At 41.5% G+C, this 23,160-nt stretch overlaps 1 protein-coding gene across 1 annotated transcript in view; it reads right to left on the bottom strand.

Moving 5' to 3' along the window:
• CTSE (cathepsin E) overlaps window positions 1-22,920 on the bottom strand; it is a 35,927-nt gene extending 13,007 nt beyond the window's left edge. Inside the window, 2 exon segments of the mRNA XM_055083868.1 lie at window positions 21,555-21,678; window positions 22,775-22,920. Coding sequence (XP_054939843.1) covers window positions 21,555-21,678; window positions 22,775-22,920 — 270 coding nt within the window.
• Between the last annotated feature and the right edge of the window lie 240 nt (window positions 22,921-23,160).

The following is a 23,160-nucleotide window of genomic DNA, read 5'->3' as shown; positions in this document are numbered from 1 at the left end:
AATGAAAATTCTCCCTGACCCTTAGTTTCCTTATCTGTAAAATGGGAAAATGGGGATGTTAGGAAGATTAAATAAAAGCATTTGTGAAAATGCATGACACACAGTAAATGATCAATAAATACCTGCTAAAATTTTTATTATAAGGGAAGAGAGATTATGCTTAGGCAAACGTGACATAAATCTGATGCCTTCCTTTGTTATCTCCCTGGGTTTTCATTTTCAGATTTCTAGTGACAGGGGCCTCACCTCAGCAGTACTCCTTTCTTGACTACTTTTATTTCCTCTACCAGGACTGGACTCTCTGAACCAGTTCCCATCCTGGAATTTCCCCAAGCACCCTCAGGGTAGGGTTTAGGCTGTAGCTAACCAGAATAAAGGCAGAATTTTAATCTCAGGGTCTTATTCAAAGTGAATTTGTCTCCACTCCTGAAAACTCTTACCTTGTTCCTGGTCCATTAGATGTTTTGGAAACCCACAAGAGGAAAACACATATTAGAGATGCAATTAAGATGATGTCTACTCCATGGTCTTCATTTACGCCAGGTAAACTGTATTTGAACTACGTGCAGGCAGCTTTGTTTTAATCTGCTTGGCTACCTATGTAGCTCCTTTAAAAATCTTATTGTTCAGATATTTAAGAGCCAAACTCGTTCCATTCCATTTAAAATGTTTTCATTTAGTCCTCCTCCTTTCCCCAGTTCCCTTCCTCTTATCCAATGAACTTTAAAACAAAAAATAAAACTGAGAACAGCATATGCATCTAGGAATTAAGAGTTTTGGCAGTGTTTGTGCTGTAAGCAAGTGAGCTTATTAGGCGTTATTTCCTTAATTTATGCCTGAAATTGAAAAGTATTTCGGCTTTCTCCATGGCCTGCTGTAACAAGTAGGAGTTTTATACATAGATTACTTTCAGCATTGGACACGGAATTAGGACAGTCCTCAAATCATTGCTTGGCACTTCAAACAGCTTAGCTAAAAGATGCTGATATTTTATTTAGTACTGCAAACTTCAAGTGATTCAAATATCTTGCTTTCTGAACCAAGATATATTTACAGTTCATTTTGGGGGTTTTATGCCCAAGGAGGATTCAGCATTCCAGCATTAAATCTGCTTAATTTAAAAACTTTTATGAAAAGCAGCAGCTGGAATATACTCCCAGTCTTAAAAATAAATGCCTGATTTAAAGCAAATAGGTTATGCTGAAGTATATAAAGTTTTATACTCTCTCGAAAATGGTATTATCTTTATTTGCTAGATTTTTAAAAGCTTTTAAGAGGGCTGTAACAGTTGCTCTAGTATTTTGTTAGGGTTCTACCACTATTTAGTTTTTACATCATCCTAATGTATAGTTTCAAGTCTTACTAGACAATCTGAATTCCACTACATTTCTGTTTGGCTCCAACTTTCCATTTAGCTTGACCAGTCTAATTTAACATGTGTTTGTTGGAGGTCATTAATGTTACTTGTACAATGTTGTCATTCTATGACATCCATATGAATTTTGATGTATATCACATTGCATTCAATCTGCTGTAATTATGATTAGAAATACTACAGTAACTAGATGCAGTGTGAATTTTTTCCATTAAGAGTAAGTCAGTGGCTTAAATGTGATTATGGTCCTGCAAGGTGATACTTGCTAAAGTATGTAAACTTTTTTTGTTGTAACTGAATCATTTTTTTTAAATTTATAAAGCTGGAAATGATCAAATGCTGGTTTTTTCATTATCAACAGTGGTGTGTCATTTTATGTATGTTCTTAATGCTTATGGACTGCTCCCAAAGTAGTTATTCAAAAAGAAAAAAAAAAGATGTTGTCTATTCCAGGACGCCGAGATACTTGTCTGATCTTCCTTTCAGGTTTAACAAGTTTCTTTTATCTGAGAGCCTCTAATTGGAGCCCCATCACTAAAGTTTTGGCAAACACCATTCATTTATCCACACAAAATCAGGACACCTAGTCTCATTGATCGTATTTCAGAGACAAGAAACCCAAGGTCCTAAGAGAGCTCTTCCCCAAAAGGGCAAGATGCAAGCTTAGGGAATGGAGGGCCTTCCATACCAAACTCTCACATAGATGTGTCCACTGTGCTGTCCCCAGCCAGAGATGATAGTGGCTTGAAACGAATGGAGATGGAGCACTTAGGAAAGAAGTGGAGATAGAACTCATAGGATGTGACACTGAATTGGATGGGGATGAAGGAAAGGAAGGATCTAGGATGACTCCTGGAATTTGTCCCACAGACACACTTAGTCCTGTGCAAAATGCTGCTAGTTCAAGGTGTTTTTTTTTTTTTTTCCATTGAGCGTTGTTTGTGATAGGAAAGCTTGGAAATAAGCATCAAAAAGGGACTATCTGAATAATTATGGTATATCTATTCAATGGAATGCTGTGGAACCAGAATAAAACAATGAAAAACTCCGAAGAAAAATCTCTAGTATATATCTTTGTGTTAAAAAATGTATTAACATGGGCTTCCCTGGTGGCGCAGTGGTTGAGAGTCCGCCTGCCGATGCAGGGGACACGGGTTCGTGCCCCGGTCCGGGAAGATCCCACATGCCGCGGAGCGGCTAGGCCCATGAGCCATGGCCACTGAGCCTGCACGTCCAGAGCCTGTGCTCTGCAATGGGAGAGGCTGCAACCGTGAGAGGCCCGCGTACCGCAAAAAAAAAAAAAAAAAAAAAAGTCTTAACAGTATGTACAGTATACTACCATTGATATATAATAAAAGGGGAAAAATACATTTGCTTATATATGCATGAAATATCTCTGGAAGAATATACCAAGAAGTTGGTAGCACTGGGTACTTTTTGGGAGGGGAACTAGGTGGGTGGGGGCAGGGTGAGAAGGAGTCTTGTCATTGTACATCATTTTGTATTTTTTGCATTTTGAATCATGTGACCATGTTACTTTCTTAGTTTTCTATTGCTGCTATAGCAAATTACCACAAATGCAGTGGCTTAAAACAGCCCAAATTTATTATCATATAGTTTTGTATGTCAGAGGTTTGACCTGGGTTAAAATCAAGGTGTCAGAAATGTTGTGTTCCTTTCTGGAGGCTAGAGAGGAAAATCTGTTTCCTTGCCTTTTCTAGCTTCTAGAGGCTGCCCATATTCCTCGGCTCATGGCCAGCAGTGTTGCATGTCTCTAATGTCCTTCCATAGTCATATCCCTCTGACCACAGCCAGAGGTCCTTTTTATTCTTTCCAGTTTTACTGAGATATAATCGACATACAGCACCATATAAGTTTAAAGTGTACAGCACAATGATTTGACATACATACATCATGAAATGATTACCACAGTAAGTTTAGTGAACATCCATCATATCATATAGATACAAAATTAAAGAAATAGAAAAAAGTGTTTTCCTTGTAATGAGAACTCTTAGGATTTACTTACTCCTTAACAACTTTCATATGTAACATACAGCAGTGTTCTTCAATTTCTCGTGTTGTACATTACACCTAGTACTTATTTATCTTAGAACTGGAAGTTTGTACCTTTTGACTGCCCTCATCCAATTCTCCCTCCCCCCACCCACTGTCTCTGGTAACCACAAATCTGATCTCTTTTTCTATCAGTTTGTTTGCTTGTTTTTGTAGTATAATTGACCTACAGCACTATGCTAGTTCCTGTTACACAACATAGTGATTTGATATTTCTATACATTTCAAAAGGATCACCACAATAAGTGTAGTTACCATTTGTCATCATACAAAGATATTACATTATTATTGACTGTATTCCCCACACTGTACATTTCATACCTGTGACTCATTTACCCTGCGACTGGAAATTTGTATCTCTTAATCTCCCTCACCCATTTCTCCCCTCCCCTTACCCATTCCCCTCTGGCAACCACCTGTTTGTTCTTTGTATCTATGACTCTGTTTCTAATTTATGTTTGTTCATTTGTTTTGTTTTTTAGATTCCACATATAAGTGAAATCATACAGTGTTTGTCTTTCTCTGTCTCACTTATTTCACTTAGCATAGCACCCTCTAGGTCCATCCATGTTGTTGCAAATGATTTCATTCTTGTTGAAAAGTTGCAAAGATTTCATTCTTTTTTATGGCTGAATATATTTCATTGTATGTACACATACCACATCTTTTTTATACATTCATCTACTGATGGACACTAAGTTTGCTTCCATATCTTGCTATTGTAAATAAAGCTGCAATGAACATAGGGGTGCATATATCTTTCTTAATTAGTGTTTTTGCTTTCTTTGGATAAATACCCAGGAGTGGAATCGATGGACTGTATGGTAGTTCTATTTTTAATTTTTTGAGGAATCTCCATACTGTTTTCCACATTGGCTGCCCCAATTTACATTCCTACCAACAGTGCACAAGTCTTCCCTTTCCTCCACATCCTCACCAACACTTGTTATTTGTTGTCTTTTTGGTGATAGCGGTCCTGACAGGTGTGAGGTGACATCTCATTGTGGTTTTGATTTGCATTTCCCCAATGATTAGTGATGCTAAGCCAGCCAGAGATCCTTTTAAGCACTCCTGTGATTAGATTCAACCCTCCCAGACAATCCAGGATAATCTCCCCATCATAAGGTTCTTAATTTAACCCCACTGTGCAGTCCCTTTAGCCATGTAAGTTAACATTCGCAGATTTCAGGAATTTGAATATGGACATCTTTAAGGGCCGTTATTCTGCCTATCCCAATTACCTATTCCAAATATTTGAAAATGCAAAGAAGAAACAACTCCTAAACTTTTCGTTTGAGCTGTTGGAGGGGACAGTGGTGTGTTTTACTGAATACAGGATCAGGAGAGCAGAAACAAGTTGGGGGAGGTGGAGAATCAATGTGTTTTTTGCAGCATATTAATTTTGAGACGCTGGTAGACTTTCCAGGGGTGATAATGAGGTTGACAGTTGAATTTACGGGTTTGGTGCTCTCATAGGATTGGTTGGGGCTGGAGATATAAATTTGGGAGATGTCTAGAAGGTGGTTAAAGCCATGAAACTGGCCGAGAACTCCCAGGAGTGTGCTTGGATGGAGAAGAGTAGAGCCACAGGTGGGTGAAGGAAGAAGACGGAGCAGGTAGGGCTAGGAAGGAGCACAGGGATGATTCTGGAAAACACCACCTTACCCCCTCCCGGAGGTCTCCTTCCCGCTCCCTGGTTTATCTCCATCACCCTCCCATGTCCATTTTGTTTGCAGAGATGAGCACAATGTGTAATTCTCTTTTATTGTTTCTTGATTGTCTGTCTCCCCCCACTGTCCTGCAAGCTCCAGGAGAGCAGGGCTCTGGCTGTCTGGATCACTGCTGTATCTCCAGCACCTAACCCAGCCCTTGGCTCAGAGTAGGCACTCAATAAATATTTGTTGATTGAATGAGTGGATAAAAACAAACAAACCTAATCCATACATTTACCCCCAATCCATAAACAAAGAAGATGGCTCTAAAGTTTCAAAGTTAAGGAAAAAATAGTGCTGATCTTCTATATCCTCCACTGACTATTCCCCCTAGGTAGGCTGGCATAGAAGTTGTCTACAAGGTAGGATTTTAAAACAACCAGGAAGATACCTCTGCTCCACCTGGTGTCAGCTTGCTTGAAATTGCACCATTGTCCACGTATTCCCTAGGGTAAGTCATTATCTTCTTAGCATAGCAAGTAGCACTCAGCAAGCACTCAATACATTTTAGCTATTCTTTTTATCTGGTCTTTTAGTGATGCAAATATCCCGGGGAAATATGGCCCACTGAGTCATCATTAACTCCTTAGTATGAATTAGTTTCTCAGCAGGAATAGTTAAGGAAGGACCTCAGGGTGGGAGCAGGGGTGGAATTGCAGAAATGGAGAAAGGTTTCCAAAAAACCACTAGGGAATCTAAAGCAAATCTCAACTTGTGGTTTTGCTGAGGCCCACACCGACACAGCATGAAGATTGCTCTGCAAGCAGCACCAGCCACTGGTGTTTCATTTCTGGGGGGCAGTGTGTCTCCCTCTGAGCCCAGCCAGGCAGTGGAGGAAATGAAGAGGCTCTCAAGGGAGGGGCAAGGGAAAGAGGCCAGGGTAGGGTGGTGAGATCAGGTGGTGAGAGCAGCTGCCTCTTCAGCAGGGATGGCTTCTCCTGCTGCTGCTGCTTCAGGCCCAGGAGACAGGTAACCGGTTCAAGGAGGGCTGAGACTTTGCTTTCAGGTTCTTTCCTACTTGCCTGGAATCTGGCCTCACCAAGAATGAAGTGGGTGCTATACAGCCTAAAGGGATTAGAGAGCAAGGCACCTCCCCCTTCCCTTAAACTGCTCCCTAGGCTGCTGTATGTCCTAAACCCCCAAATCAGATGCATAATCTGACAGCTGTTTATGTGGACAATGGGAAAGAATATTGTCCATGTGGTTAAGGTGTGTCTAAGACTCTTAGGAAAAGGATTGAGCTGCAGGTTAAGTACTTAATGATAAGTAGCTTGGGAACCTGCAGACAAATGTATATTTTTGAGTACAAATTTCCCCCATTTGTCCTAGATCCTAAACTAGACATCGAGACCCTTGAGGGCAAGAACCATGCTCTACTCCTAGACCTCTTAACCCAGCACAGAGGCTGGCACGTGGGGATTTGTCTACACCTGCATGGTCCAATATGGTAAGCTCTTGAAAGGCGGCTAGTCTGAACTGAGATGTACTGTAGGTGTAATGTGCATACTGATTTTGAAGACTTAGTAAAAAAAAACCCATAAAATATTCATAATTTTTATATGAGTACAAGTTGAAATGATCATATTTTGGATATATCGGCTTCAAAAAATATATTATTAAGATGAATGCCATCTGTTTCTTTTCACTTTCTTTAATGTGGCTACTAGAACTTTTGGAATTACACATGTGGCTTGCATTATATTTCTATTGGACATCTCTGGTCTATCCTGCCCTGGCCTCCTTTCTCCCACCTTTTCCTGTTCTCCTCAACTCTCTAATCAGACTAGAGATGCCCTTCGTCCTGGACATCTAAAGCCCTCAGACTCTGTTATTGGCCAGAGTAGGATCTCCTGTGTCTTTTTTATTTGTTAAGTCACTGATTACACTTTAGCAATGCTTTGTTCATGCATGTAGTCTGTAACCACACCCTTTGCTCCAGGGTAAAGGAATTCAGGTGGCAACAAATATAGGAGGGGGACCAACTTTTATTATGCACCAGGGCTATCAACTTCACAAATGTTAATCTCCTTTAAATTTATTTTCACGACAGCTCTGTGTGGTGGGCATATTTACTTTTTCAGATAAACGAACTGAGGCTCAGAGGGCTCCTGTAAGTTGCCCAAGATTACCCACCTAGTAGGAGGTGCAGAGTCAGAACTTGAAACCTGGTGTGTTTGGCTCAAGGGCAAGTTCCCTCCCACCCACACCTGGACCAGTAGCACAGGCTTCATTTTTGCATCATTTGAAATGAGACTACAGGGGTTCCCCCATGCTTCTGTGGGTCCTGCCTGAACATGGAAGGGGCTCACTAACCCCTTGTGCAAGGAACGAGCCCAGGGCTGGGTCTCAGAACACCTGGGTGCATCCTAGTCCTGGCATGGCCCCTAACTTACTAAGTGGCTTAGGACAGGTAGCTTTCGCCTCTGTAAAACAAAGAGGACCTTCACAGCTGTGATCGCAGTTCTGACAGCTGGGGAAACCGAATTATGCTGCCCTTGTCACTTAATCACTAATGGTTCACACCTGAAATTAGAGGACTTTTTTCTATATAAGATTTCTTTTCAACACTCTGAGAGCCTCTTACTTCCTCATGTCCAAATTTGTGTTGAATATGCTGAAAACTAAATTCCAGACAAGGGAATCCACGTTGTGTGTGTGGCAGGAAAGCTCAAGTTTGCTTTCAAGGATCAGGGGGCTTTTGATGCCCGCCCACACGGCAGGCACTTTCCAGAGGGGTTTCATGCTGGTGCATGTTATGGGAATTTTGATCTGGTATCATTGCTCTAATGACTAGAAATCCTCATTATCTGTTTAGCAGATCGGAGAGGAATGCCAATCTCTTCAAACCCTGCTTACTAATCCTCCCTGAAAAGCCATTTTATGAGAGCCGCATCAAAACTGGGACGCCCTGGGGAGCGCTCTCTTTAGGCCTCTGACAGCAGCCTCTCTCCTTGTCAGAACTGAATGTAAAGAGCAAGTAAAGTCCAGCCCGGGGGCTCCTCCAGCTGCAGCTCTGATGCATCCACAGGCAGTTAAGCTCCCTAAGGCCACCCCCGCCCCCCAACTCAGGCCTTAAACCTTTTTATTCAATGCCCTCTGATTGCTGCTAAGAAGGCCTAGGAAGGCTAATTTTCCAAAAGAGTTGCCATTTCTTGTTCCCAGTCTCTGAAGGGTAAATTGAAGTGTCCTGAAGCAGTTTGTTCTCCTAAATGGATTTCAGGGTGAATAGTAATTTTTCTCTCTCCAACTTGGCAGAGCCCTAAATTAATTCACTGATAGTCTTTGAGACCTTGATGTTTGAAAAAAATGGGTCAGGGAATAAATCCTTCATCTAAACCTCTTTGAAACTTGGCTCTGGAGTTCCAGGGTGGGGTGGGGAAAAGGGACAGAAAGAACTGCTAGTAAGGATTTCAAAACCTACTTCTTTCTTTTTTTTTTTTTCTTTTTTGTTTTGTTTTTTTTTTCTTTTTTGTTTTACTTCTTTCTTTTTTAAAATTTATTTAAAAAAAATTTATACAGTTTTTAAAGGTTACTTTCCATTTACTGGCTCTAATCCCCGTGTTGTACAATATCCTTGAGTCTGTCTTACACCCAATAGTTTGTGCCTCCCACTTCCCTACCCTATCCTGCCCCTCCCCCACTCTCTCCCCACTGGTAACCACTAGTTTGTTCTCTGTATCTGTGAGTCTGCTTTTTTTGTACTTCTTTCTTTTTTTTTTTTTTCTTTTTTGTTTTGTTTTGTTTTTTCTTTTTTGTTTTACTTCTTTCTTTTTTAAAATTTATTTAAAAAAAAATTTATACAGTTTTTAAAGGTTACTTTCCATTTACTGGCTCTAATCCCCGTGTTGTACAATATCCTTGAGCCTGTCTTACACCCAATAGTTTGTGCCTCCCACTTCCCTACCCTATCCTGCCCCTCCCCCACTCTCTCCCCACTGGTAACCACTAGTTTGTTCTCTGTATCTGTGAGTCTGCTTTTTTTGTTGAATATTCACTAGTTTGTTGAATTTTTTAGATTCCACATATAAGTGATATCATACAGTATTTGTCTTTCTCTGTCTGACTTATTTCATTTAGCATAATGGTCTCCAAGTCCAGCCATGCTGCTGCAATTGGCAAAATTTTGTTCTTTTTTATGGCCAAGTAGTATTCCATTGTATGTATATGCGTGTGTGTGTGTGTGTGTGTGTGTGTGTCTGTGTATCCCATCTTCTTTATCCATTCATCTGTTGATGGACACTTAGGTTGCTTTCCTCTCCTGGCAATTGTAAATAATGCTGCTGTGAACATTGGGGTGCATGTATCTTTTCGAAGTAGTAAAACCTATTTCTTTTTAAAATGTGATTATTAGCAACAAGTGACTATCTATTATTCAACGCATTCCATGACTGATAACTAGTCAGGGACCCTTGCCTAACATTGTGTGGCTGTAAATAAAATGAGGGAAACGTTTTATATGAGCAAAAGCCCTGTTAAGTTACTTCTGGAAAACAAACCACAAACTAGCTTTTTAAAAGATCTTTTTCGGGGCTTCCCTGGTGGCGCAGTGGTTGAGAGTCCGCCTGCCGATGCAGGGGACACGGGTTCGTGCCCCGGTCCGGGAGGGTCCCGCATGCCACGGAGGGGCTGGGCCCGTGGGCCGTGGCCACTGGGCCTGCGTGTCCGGAGCCTGTGCTCCGCAGCGGGAGAGGCCACAGCAGTGAGAGGCCCAAGTACCACAAAAAAAAAAATTAAAAAAAGATCTTTCCAGCGTGTTGACAATGACGATGGTCAAGGCATTCTGTTACCTTCAAATTAAGTTTTTCTGTGAGAATCTGTAAGAAAAGACCACAGGTGGGTAACCTAAACTTGTAAGGCAGCAGCTTTGATGGGAAGAACAAGATAAAAATGTTTTTCAGTTTTGCTGAAGCTTGTTATTTGTACACCCCAAAAGACCACAACCTTCAGAGACAGGGAAAAAGCATATGAAAAAACAAAGGCAAAAATGACAAAGCTTAATCTTAGCAAGGCTATAAGGGCACGTCATTACCCCAGGGAACAGTTTTGCACTTTCAGAAACTGCGGAGGGAAATTTATGTGTGCTTTTAACTGGGTCAAGAGCCTTTCAAGGCAGGGAGTACACAGTAGGCACTCAATAAATGCCGAATAAATAGGACGTGGTGAGGGGTTGGCTCTTTGCTGACTTGCCATTCTCGAGCCCTCTTGCCTGCTCCTAAAGCTGCTGGAAGGGCTCTGCGTCCTCAAAGACAGAGAAGAAAGGAGTGGGGGGCATACACATCCCATTCAGTGGTCCACAGGATGATGGGGCAACAGCCAAACACCTCTTCCTAAGGGCTCAGCGATGTCTCTATTTGGATGCATCTTGAAATCCTGACAGAGCAGGCTTGGCTGTAAGCTTGGCAGTACGCCCTTAGGTGTGCCGGGTGGGGGATGAAGATGAGGGAGGCAGTGAGAAGGGTGATGCAGAGCGGACATTGGCCATGAGGACGATGCTGCAGGTGCTCCAGGGCCTTCAGAGGGGCCTGGTAGGATGCTGACGCCCCGTCCCCAACAACACGTCGGGTGATGCAGCTAGTCCTTCCTCCAAGCTGCACAAATAAAGAAAGAGCCAGGAAAGCTGGCAGGAATGTCTGGAGGATGATGGAGTGTGCAGGCCGGGAGGATCTGGGACTGGAACCTGAGTCCTTGCTCTGGCAGCAGATTCTCCCCAAGCCACCCATGGTGCTCTCCCTGGCTCCGTCTTTCACAGCAGCTCCTCCTTTTGCTTTACAACATATATTTATTTAACATCTCTGCATACGGCTTTGAATTTCAAAATGAGCTAAATATAAAGTGACTCCAGTGAGGCGTAGGCGCTGGGTGCACTAGATTAAGGTGACATTTACTGAAATGTGTTTTAAAATAGATCCCAGGAAAATGGAGATGGTCTAACCCTTGCTCATCACATATCAAAATAGATTTCCTGGCAGAGAAAACAGGTTCACTGCAAACTGCTTCACTGACCTACATTAGAAGTAGCAGACGTTACTAGAAAGAGGTCAGAGTGGCAAGATAAATTAGATCTCTGTTAGATGCAAGGAGAGATGCTCCGTAAATAGAAGGGGAAAATTAAGGGTTGTGAAAAGAAGTTTTACTGTCAGGAGAATTTTTTTTTTTTTTCTCCTCCAGCTGCTGGGTTCACAGGCAGCTTCAGTTATGCCCAGGCCGCCTTTTGGCAATTCCATTTGCTTCTGCACACTTTTAAGAACTATCTTCATTTTCCAAAGCTTCTGTTATCGCAGTACTGGAGGTCTTAGAGTTCTCAACCCACCCCCTCCCCCCTCACTCTCCTAATTCCAATTCTCTCCTTTCATTGTTAACCTCATGAGGGCCTGACGCGCCGCCGGGGAGTGGGAGCAGCTCTTTCTTCTTCTATCTTTTCTCTCCTCTCCTCCCCACTTTCAGTACAATGTATGCTCACTGAAGAAAAATTAGAAAATGCAGAGGAGTAAGAAAGGAGACTATGAAAGTCACGAGGAATCTCACCACCCAGAGAAAATGATCATTGCCAATGATGTGGATGTGGAAAGATGGCCATAATATATTGCTAGGTGGGGAAATAAAGAATACACAGTGCATGCATGGAGACACGCACACATACAGTATATTCATTTTAATGGAGAATGTTTGACATTCCATTGTGTTATCTGCCTTTTGTTGACTCGACAGTATGATGTGAGCATCTTTCTCTGTCAATAAATTTGTTTCCACAGATCACTTTAATGGTTAAATCTTATTCCATTTTATGGATATCCCACAACTGACACCACAATCCACCATCCCTAGGTTGTTTCTTCATCCCAAGGATGTTTCTTCACTGCTGCTCTTGTAAATGACTTGGCAGTCACCTGTCTTAACGTCCGAATCTCTGCACACATCCTTGGCAATTTCCTCAGGATTAATTCCTCTAAGTGGAGTTGCTGGGTCAGAGAAGTATGGACATCTTCAGGGCTTTGTGACGCATACCACCAAATTGTTCATCACAAAGATTGTAACAACTTGCCCGCCTGCCAGAACACTTGCCAAGGCTGAGCATTTTCATCCTTTTCTATTTTTTTAACGATTTTTTGTTGTGGAGCATTTTTTTTTAAAGTCTTTGTTGAATTTGTTACAATATTGCTTCTGTTTTATGTTTTGATTCTTTGGTCGGAGGCATGTGGGATCTCAGCTCCTCGACCAGGGGACCTGCACCCGCTGCACTGGAAGGCAAAGTCTTAACCACTGGACCACCAGGGAAGTCCCTCATTCTTTTTTTTTTTTTTAATGGTTTTAAATTGTTGCTTTAACTTTCTTTAATTATTAGTGAGATGGAACTTATTTAAAGATGTATGCATCTGGCCATTTGCAGGCATGTTTGTCCAAACATTTCTTGAGCATCAGTTAGGTGCTATGGCTGGGTTTACAGCAGTGTGCAATGATTGGTGAGTCAATGGCTCCTTTCGGGAAGGGTCTCAGTCTAGTGGGGAAGCCAGACAAGGTTACAGAAGATTTCAGCTGTGTGTGACAAAGTGCTATGGTCTGAGATGTTGTGTGGGAGAGTCACACCCAGCCTGATAACCTTGAGGGGTGGGGAGTGGAGAAGGAAGACTTCCTGGAGGAGAGGACAGCTCAGTTTAGTCCTGATGGAAGAATAGGAGAAAGGGAAGGTGTCCAGGGGCCTACGTGCAGGCAAGGATGGACACAGGGTCTGGGGAAACTAAGAAGAGCAATTTGGTGGTAGCATCAAGTATAATAGGAACTACTAAGTGACAAGGCTGGAGGTGTGGGCAGCCAGATGGTGACAGGCTTCATATGTCTGTGTAAGGCCTTTGGACAACATTCTGGCAGTTGTTGGGAGACACTGACCCCTGGCAAGCAGATTTATGCACAATAATAATAATATGTATGAGGCAACGTGGTCCTAGAAGAGACCTGGATGCCTCACTGGCTGGCCTCTGCCCCAGTCACTTTATAACAAATCATGAGACAGGGCAGGGTTCCTGCTGTCTCCTGTGGTACCTTTGTGGGAATAACAAAGAAGTGCCCCTTTCTCAAGAAAAGTCTTTTCAAGTTAGTAGATTATGTACTTCTCAGTAATAACAAAGCAAACAAAAGTTTATTCTCCATAAATTATATACACAAAATTATTGAATACAAAATAGTAGAAAATTAGTGTTTTTAGTCACAAACATTAGGAACGCAAAACCTCTGGGATATAACAATTTGTTGTAAGATAGTTTCAGTCGTAAAGTAATTTTCATGAAAACAAAACTTTCTGTGGTAATGTCAATGCTTGCTTGTTCCAATATCTTATTTTCCATAGAAATGGTCACTAGATTTGACAGTCTTTCTTGTGATATCATGGGTGTTAAGTAGTTTTTTATTAAGTTGAAATGTGAGAATCTACATTTTCCACTGGTGACTGATACTGCCAAGGTTATTGTATCCTGAGAGCTACAATGGTTTTAGTAAAATGTGTCTAATATATTATCGATGCAAATATATTGACGCATTTCACGTGAGTCAACTAGATTTTTCTTACTTCAATGTCTCATCGTTATCACATTTCCTACCATGTTCCTCCATTTCAATCATGGTTTGTTTGTTTTTTTGTTTGTTTGTTTTTTTGCCATGCCACAAAGTCTTGTGGGATCTTAGTTCCCCGACCAGGGATAGAACCCATGGCCCCAGCAGTGGAATTGCAGAGTCCTAACTGCTGGACTGCCAGGAAATTCCCTCAATTATGTATTTTTAATGGTTGTAGAAGTTCATATTTATCATAATTTTTTTCAAATTACACATATCTAGAAGACTGCATCTTTTAAAGAGATATTGCTGTTTCCAATATAGAAAAAAATTTTTGATTTTGATATTGACCTTTGTATTGTAAAAGGGCTGGTCCTGGGGTTCACAGTTAAAATGAGTCTTCGCTTTCCATCTTCTAATATTTTCTACTTTGGAGAAGGTGGCACCAATGTCAAGAGACTACAATTGTTTGGCATCAATAATATATATTTCATTAACTGTTTTATGAACCGGGTAAGACTTTGTGTTTTTTCAAAGTGCTTCTTTTTTAAAATATTTTATTTATTTATTTAAAATGTTTGGCTGCATCAGGTCTTCGTTGTGGCATGCAGGATCTTTCGTTGCGGCACGCGGGCTTCTCTCTAGTTGTGCCACGCGGGCTCCAGAGTGCGTGGGCTCTGCAGTTTGTGGCACGCAGTCTCTCTCGTTGAGGTGCGTGGGCTCAGTAGTTGTGGGGCATGGGCTTAGTTGCCCCCCGGCATGTGGGATCTTAGCTTCCCTACCAGGGATCAAAGCCACGTCCCCTGCATTGGAAGGCAGATTCCTTACCACTGGAGCACCAGGAAAGTCCCTCAAAGTGCTTCTTAATCTCCTGTAATGTTTTCAAATATATTGTGTACATTGACTTTTTTTTGGCTGCGTTGGGTCTTCATTGCTCCGCGCGGACTTTCTCTAGTTGCAGTGAGTGGGGACTCCTCCTCCTTGTGGTGGGTGGGCTTCTCATTGCTGTGGCTTTTCTTGTTGCAGAGCACGGGCTCTAGGTGCATGGGCTTCAGTAGTTGGGGTGCGTGGGCTCAGTAGTTGTGGCTCGCAGGCTCTAGAGCGCAGGCTCAGTAGTTGTAGCACACGGGCTTAGTTGCTCCGTGGCATATGGGATCTTCCTGGACCAGGGCTTGAACCTGTGTCCCCTGCATTGGCAGGTGGATTCTTTTCTTTATTTTTGAATTTTATTTAATTTATTTTTTTATACAGCAGGTTCTTATTAGTTATCTATTTTATACATATTAGTGTATACATGTCAACCCCAATCTCCCAATTCATCACACCACCACCACCACCCCCTGCCTCTTTCCCCGCTTGGTGTCCATACGTTTGTTCTCGACATCTGTGTCTCAATTTCTGCCCTGAAAACCGGTTCATCTGTACCATTTTTCTAGGTTCCACCTATATGGCAGGTGGAATCTTAACCACTGCACCACCAGGGAAGTTCCTGTACATTAACTTTTGATTTTTGTTTTTTTCATATTTATGTTGTCATAATTTGTCATATGTTGTCATAAAATTTTATGCCAAATTAGTGTTGAACAAATTTATTTTAAAAAATATTTTTTCGGGCTTCCCTGGTGGCGCACTGGTTGCGAGTCCGCCTGCCGATGCAGGGGACACGGGTTTGTGCCCCGGTCCGGGAAGATCCCACATGCCAGAGTGGATAGGCCCGTGAGCCATGGCCGCTGAGCCTGTGCGTCCAGAGCCTGTGCTCTGCAACGGGAGAGGACACAACAGCGAGAGGCCCGCGTACCACAAAAAAAAAATATATATATATATATATTTTTTTTCAAAAGCATAGCTTTGGCTTGTGTTTTAGAATCTATATCTTTACTAATATCAATGATTTCTAAAAGACTTTTCCATACTGCCTCTAATTGAGTTTTTCCAGTCACACTGTTTTCAACTGACTTCTCCATCATTTATTTGACAGTTGTCTCAAATTTACATTTGATTACTCTGTTTTCAATACTATCCAATGTTTCACTGAAGTCAAACAGTTCTTGGATTATATAACAGGATTTGGCAACGTCAAAAGAATTTTTTGGTATATTACTTTCTACTAGGTTTAAATAGTGGGCAGCCTTAGAACTTTTGGGGTATCTTATGTTGAAATCCATTAAGTTTGTTATAAATTTTTTGTCATTGTCGTAACCCTGCCTCCTCAAATTGTTATTATGGCCTAGCTTCAGTGTTTTCTTGTTGGCGGTCTACTAAAAATCTACTAAAAATCCTCCTCCAGCTATAAAATTTACTGTGGAAAAAATTTCTTTAATGTTTTCATATAGATATATCTGCATTTTGAAAATTTACAAATCTAAAAATAACCGTTTCACATGGCTTACATCAAGAGATGTGCCTTAGTTATTTAACTGTGTAACATTTAACATTTCTTACAATGTTCAAAACTATTTTGGTCAACAAATCTGCTATATTTTAATTATTCGACTTTTGGTTTTCATTCACTAAATCATGTGTAATTTTATTTGGTGTTTGTATCCTGGATAAATATTCTGCTTTATTGCTATTATTAATCTTCTATGATTTCTGCAAGTGAAGAAAAATCTCATTAGAATGCTCATACATTTTCTTGGATGATCCTCTGAATGCTAGATAAAATCTTGCTAAAAACATAATTGTGTTTATTATGTGTTCAACAAGAAAATGCCAATATTTTCTTTATCATACAGAATCAGTTTTGCAGCATTAATAATTACATATTTTTCAAATCAGATTTGAAATTTGAATATATGGTATGACTATTAATGTTCATTTTAGATTCTTCATGATTACAAAAAAAATAGTGCTAAATGCTCTCAATCTTTGTGCTCTTTCTTATTTTCCAGTTGATTTTTTTCATTCTCAAATTGCTGGCAAAAGGTAGAATCCTTTGACTGAAGTGTAATAAGTAATCAGAACCTAGTGATTTTTTTCCCTCACCATTTAGAAAAATTTGTGTCTGTTATATTGCCCTAAACTTCCAACCTGTATTATATTATGTAAAGTAAAAATTTCATACTTGAGGTGGGTAATTTTCAGCAAGAGTGCACCTTTGTTTCATACTCAAACTACTTGGCCATATATTTGGGTTCTTTGAATTTTTTTCTAGTTTTCCTTGAAATCTATCAGTCGTGGTTGACGATGGAATGAAAACGTAAATTCACATCCTGCTCACGTTTCTGTAACACATTCACTGAAACCTACGGCTCTGAGCTCTTATTTTTATCTTTTTGGCATGTCACCTTTTCCTCCCCCAATTTATTCAACAATACAAAAGATTTTATTTCATTTCTTCTGTAGGCAGCTCATTTCCTGTTTTTGGTTTGATATCTTTTTTCTTTCCAATATCATGGGAGTAGTAACATATGAGCTTAGTATTTTATTTTAGAATGTGTAGCTTTAAAAAATATTACATAGCAAGCTATGAAATGTAACTGCAGTTAATTTTTGTCATAAAGAAATTTCCTTTATACAGGGAGAAAGGAAATTTAATGGAATACTACTCAGCCAGAAAAAGAATGAAAACCTGCCTTTTGCAACAACACGAATGGACCTAGAGGGTATTATGCTAAGTGAGATACATCAGACAGAGAAAGACAAACACTGTATGGTTTCACTTATTTGTGGAACCTAAAAAACAAAACAAATGAACAAACATAACAAAACAGAAATAGAGTCATAGATAGAGGACAAATACATGGTTGTCAGAGGGGAGGGGGAGAGGGAAGGAGAGAAATAGGTGAGAGAGATTAAGAGGTACAAACTTCCAGTTGCAAGGTAAATGAGTCATGGGTATGAAATGTACAGTGTGGGGATTATGGTCAATAATTATGTAGTATCTTTGTATGGTGACAGAGGGTGACTAGACTTACTGTGATCATTTTGAAACGTATAGAAATATCGAATCACCATGTTGTATAACAGGAACTAACATAGTGCTGTAAGTCAATTGCACTTCAAAAACAAACAAACTGATAGAAAAAAAGATCAGATTTATAGTTACCAGAGACAGGGGTGGCTGGAGGGGGAATTGGATGAGGGCAGTCAAAAGGTACAAACTTCCAGTTCTAAGATAAATAAGTACTAGGGTGTAATGTACAACCTGAGAAATATAACGAACACTGCTGTATGTTACATATGAAAGTTGTTAAGGAGTAAGTAAATCCTAAGAGTTCTCATCACAAGGAAAACATTTTTTTCTATTTCTTTAATTTTGTATCTATATGAGATGATGGCTGTTCACTAAACTTACTAAACTTACTGTGGTAATCATTTCATAACGTATGTAAGTCAAATCGTTGTGCTGTACACCTTAAACTTAAACGGTGCTGTATGTCGATTATATCTCAATAAAACTGAAAGAAAAAAATTCCTTTAACAACCGTAAACAGCAGCTATCCTTTAATTCATTACATAGCAATCTCTAATTTATGAATACAAATAATTACTTTGTATATATGTAATGATAAATGAACATTCATTACTACAAAAGTAAGTTATGTCATAATGAAAATCTGATAGATTAAATTTGGAACTCTGAGCTACTGTTCAGGCAGACAATATGAATTATAACGCAAAATTTTAAATTTAGCCAATACACAAATACTTACAGAGGATTTTTAAAAATTTAGATAAAAATCAAAACAACAGTTGGAAAAGCAGCTCCTTGTTTGGAAACACTAGTCATTGTAGATGTTTTAAATTAACAAGATCTGCATCAACCTCATTCTGCTTTACTTATGAAGCAAATAAATGTTGACATTGTTAGAAAAAGTCTTTTTATTTCCAACTGTCAGAAAATTATCATAATAAATGGATTTTTGTTAGATAAGATATTTTATTGTTATTTTTCAGAAAATTATTGTAGTAAGAATATAAATCATCTACCTTTGGAATCAGTATAGTCAAATAAAAATGTGGAAAAAATTCAAAATAATAACGATGTCTATGATGGGGATAGTCCCCTTGGATGTCATGCACTTGAGCAATAAACAACCTGAACAACCCTCCTTGGCTACTCTAAACATTTCTGTGGCCATTACAGCTAATAAAGTGCTCCCGTATACATAGAAACAACCTGTGTAGGTAATGTAGGAAAGACTAAGGGATCCTGAGACCTGTGTTTGGATACTCGTCATGAGGTTTGCTGTGACCTTGGGCAATTCACTCACCACTCCCTAGGGATCCTCTGTCAGTTCATCTGCAAATGGGGATAAGTATGCCTAATCCTTCGCACTGCTACATGGAGGCCATGGGAGATGTTCCCAGTTCTGAGTAGTAAATGAAATCATGAGATGTGCATGGGGTTTCCATTTTGCACTTGATAAAATGTGCTTTCTTTAAAAATTGTATTATGTTTTTCAAATTGAATGAAGTACATGTGCAGAGCCAGTAAAAGACAGTAATACCAGTGAATTTGGAATCAGCTCCTGTTAAGTCACCTGTGGACAGCTGCTGGTTTCACATGTCCAGAGGTGAGCTTCTGTAGGAGCCTGAGAGGCTGACATTCTGATTTCCTTAGGAAGCCAAATGTTAAGGGAATTGTTTGAAGCTTGCAAATAAGCCACTGTGCAAACTGAAAACCTAAAGGTGATCTTTACAGCAACCCCCAACCAATAAATGGCTCTGTAATAAACCTCAAGAGGACACAGAGTTTCCATTTTGAGAAATGAAATTTTGCAAAAACAAACAGAAAAGCAGTTAAAGTCCCAGAAATGGTGAGAATATTTACTTCAGTGGAAGCCAGGAGGAAATTTGGTTGAACATCCTCCCCGCTCTTTTCCTGATGGCCCCGCTTGACAAAAGTACATTTGTGGTCAGCCTGGAAAACAGGAGTGTGTCCAACCTTTCACTCACTCATTAAGCATTTACTGTGGGCCTGCTACGTTCCAGGTACTGGCCTATGGGCTGGTATAAGTCAGATCAGGTGTGATCTCGGTCCACATGGGGCTCCTGAGGTCTCGTTTGTGAACTGTCTTTCCCACACCCTGTTTCCCCAGGTTCTGTCCCTCCTTCCTTCCGCCATCCTAGGTGACAGCTTCCCTTCATCCTCAGGTGTCCAGGATTCCTCCTCTTATGCGTGATTTCAGATGTTCACCGAGGGAAAAGCGACTGCATGTTCCAACTGCCCTGCCTTTGCTCCTAGCACCCTGGTATGTCCAGAGTCTCAGCACTGCCTATAGAAGGCCTTCCTATCGTCCAGAATCAGCACAAATGGCACCTCCTCCATGCAGCCTTCCCTCATTGCCCAAGTTAGAAATGTTTTGTCTTTTGTTGGTTGAATAGCCCTTTGTTGGTACATCATTTTAGCACTGGCCACACACCTGCCTTTTCTTACAGCTGTTGGGGGTCAGTGGAGACCTTTTCTGCCAGATTGGACTGGGAGGACAGGGGATACCACTCTCCGAGCCCAGGGCTCATGTCTAATTCCTCTCTACCCCAGCAGCCTGCCTTATACTGCTGGATACATACCAAACACTAAAAACAATTTGGCTGGATTGGATTTTTTTCTTTGATTTTAGTTGCCCAGAATTAGCTTGATCAAACTCATCTGTTGGTGGCGCTCTGCCATCACGGGTCCATGCATAGCTCTTATGTTCTATATATTTAATATCTTTTGGTCTCCATACCTATTCCCCACCCCCTGCCCCCAACCACCCCACCCTGCCATTGATACACACTCTTGTTTTAATAAAATGCAACCTTCTAATGCATCTAAGTAACCATATTCGTGTAGGCTTGAACACTTGGCATTGTTTGGGATTGAATTTGCCTCTTGACCAAGAGAATGAAACACTTCACTGGAATTTTAGGCACCAGCAGCCAGGGTGGATTTGTTTGGGGGCTGGGCAGGTGACCCTTGGAATCCAAGGGGGAGGAAGTCAGCAGCTTGGTCTGGCACAGGATTTCAGCTTCCTCTCCCCGCTCCCTCCACCTCAGGGCCTGTTCCCCCACATCTGGGTCCTGTCCTCTCTGGCAGAGGCTGTCTACACAACTGCCATGTTGCCAGCCAGGAGGCCCCAGAGAGTTCCCTCTTCCAAGAGATTATCTGTTCTCCTTGACATATATTGCTAGTTGAGATGCCCATTTCTGTTTCTCCTGCGTCTTTTGGTTTGTGCTCCTTGATTATACCCTTGGTGAAGTGCCCCTCACCCACCCTATAGTGAAGAAACTACTTAGCCCAGCAGTTCTCAAATTTTTTGGTCTCAGCGCCCCCTAATAAAAATTATTAAGGAGGACTTCCCTGGTGGTGCGGTGGTTAAGAATCCTCCTGCCAATGCAGGGGACACGGGTTTGATCCCTGGTCCAGGAAGATCCCACATGCTGCGGAGCAACTAAGCCCTGGCACCACAACTACAGAGCCTGCGCTCTAGAGACCGCGAGCCACACCTGCTGAGCCCACGCATCTCAACTACTGAAGCCCGCAAGCCTAGAGCTCGTGCTCTGCAACGAAAGAAGCCACAGCAATGAGGAGCCCGCGCACCGCAACAAAGAGTAGCCCCCTCTCGCAGCAACTAGAGGTAGTCCGGGCGCAGCAGCGAAGACCCAACGCAGCCCAAAATAAATAAATTAATTAATTTAAAAAAATTATTAAGGAACCCAAAGAGCTATTGCTTATGTAGGCTGTATCTATTTATATTTACCATATTAAGAATGAAAACTAAGACAATTTAAAGATATGCATTTAATTTTTAAATGGTACTCTAACTATTACATACTAATATAATTAACACACTTTTACAAGAAATAACCATATTTTCCAAATCATGAAAAATTTAGTGAGAAGAAAGGTGCTGCCTTACGGTTTTGCCAATCTCATTATTGATATCTGGCTTGATAAAAGAGAGCGAGCTTCTCAGATCTGCTTCTGCATTCAGTCTGTTGCCATACCACACATCACGTAGCCTTCGGAAAACTCCACTGGACCTTGAGAGAGGCAGAGAGTGAAAATGGCACCTAGCATCTTAGCAGTGTAATGAAAGAGTTTTGACCTCACCAAATCTCTGAAAGGATCTCTGGAACCCCCAGGAGGTCCCTAGACCACACTTTGAGAACTGCCTGCTGCCTTAGACCATCGGTTTCTTGATGGCAAGGCCGTTCCCTGTTCATCCTTATTTTAAGCAGACTATGGATTGGGACTCGGTAAATCTTGTTTGAAATACTTGGAAATATCTGTGTCATTGAGAGTTATCCCACACTCACGATCACCCCGGAAAACACTCCACTTCTTCTAGTGCTGCTGCTGCGGATGGCATTTGGATTCTTACAGAAGGCAGCCTCCAGAGGTGATGCAATTCTGTTGAATACCCTCAGTGGTCTCAGATCTTTGTTCTTTTAGGAGGAGTTTGATGTTTGGCAAGAGCCTAAGGCCATGTGGAAGGATATCTTGTTAATTTTGGGGGTAGTCAATTGGGTAGAACTACATTTTTGGAGTTTTAAAAAGTAACACTGGGGCGTCCCTGGTGGCACAGTGGTTGGGAGTCCGCCTGCCGATGCGGGGGACGCGGGTTCGTGCCCCGGTCCGGGAAGATCCCACGTGCCGCGGAGCGGCTGGGCCCGTGAGCCGTGGCCGCTGAGCCTGCGCGTCCGGAGCCTGTGCTCCGCAGCGGGGGAGGCCACAACAGTGAGAGGCCCGCATACCGAAAAAAAAAAAAAAAAAAAAGAGTTCTTAGAGTTGCTTGAGCAATAGAATGATTATCAGAAAAAATACACAGTGTACACGGGGGCATATATGCAAAGAAGACACTAGAAAGGGACGAGATACATTTGTGAAAAGAACTGGTCATTTTTATAGTCATGCCTTATTCTTTTCACCCTTGCCCTGTTTCACAAATAGGGAAACTGACTCCAGCGGGGCTTAGTGACTCCTCTATGTCACCTGGGCTCCGGGTTCCAACTCTCGCCTTGTTAGGGGATTTCCTGACAGCTCCTGCAGATCTCTCTGTGGGGATGTGGCCGTGAGTGGGGGACAGAGGATGATAGATCCTCTCTCATTTGGTCCTAAACACACCTCTCTCCTCACTTCCCACCCAAAGCAGGGGCTGGAGACCCAGGCAGGGTACACGTGCCTGTGATGGTGGCTGGCAGGGCTACGTCATCCTCACTCACCTCCCCAGGGCTCCCCATGTGCCCAGGTGTAGCATCCTCCTCCAGGCTCTGCCAGGACATTGCTCTTGGTGTTTGGTTGACATCATGCCTCTATTTCCACAATTGGCACTTCCCAGATCAATTGTCACCTAATTGCACACAATGTGGTTGGTTCAGATGACTGTGAGCTTTTTATTTATTTATTTATTTATTTATTTATTTATCTGTGGTACGCAGGCCTCTCACTGTTGTGGCCTCTCCCGCTGCGGAGCACAGGCTCCGGACGCGCAGGCTCAGCGGCCATGGCTCACGGGCCCAGCC

This window comes from Physeter macrocephalus, chromosome 4 (assembly GCF_002837175.3).
Source record: "Physeter macrocephalus isolate SW-GA chromosome 4, ASM283717v5, whole genome shotgun sequence".
Lineage (NCBI taxonomy): Eukaryota > Metazoa > Chordata > Mammalia > Artiodactyla > Physeteridae > Physeter > Physeter macrocephalus.
Note: the sequence above shows the minus strand (reverse complement) of the source record. Positions and strands in the feature narration are given on the sequence as shown.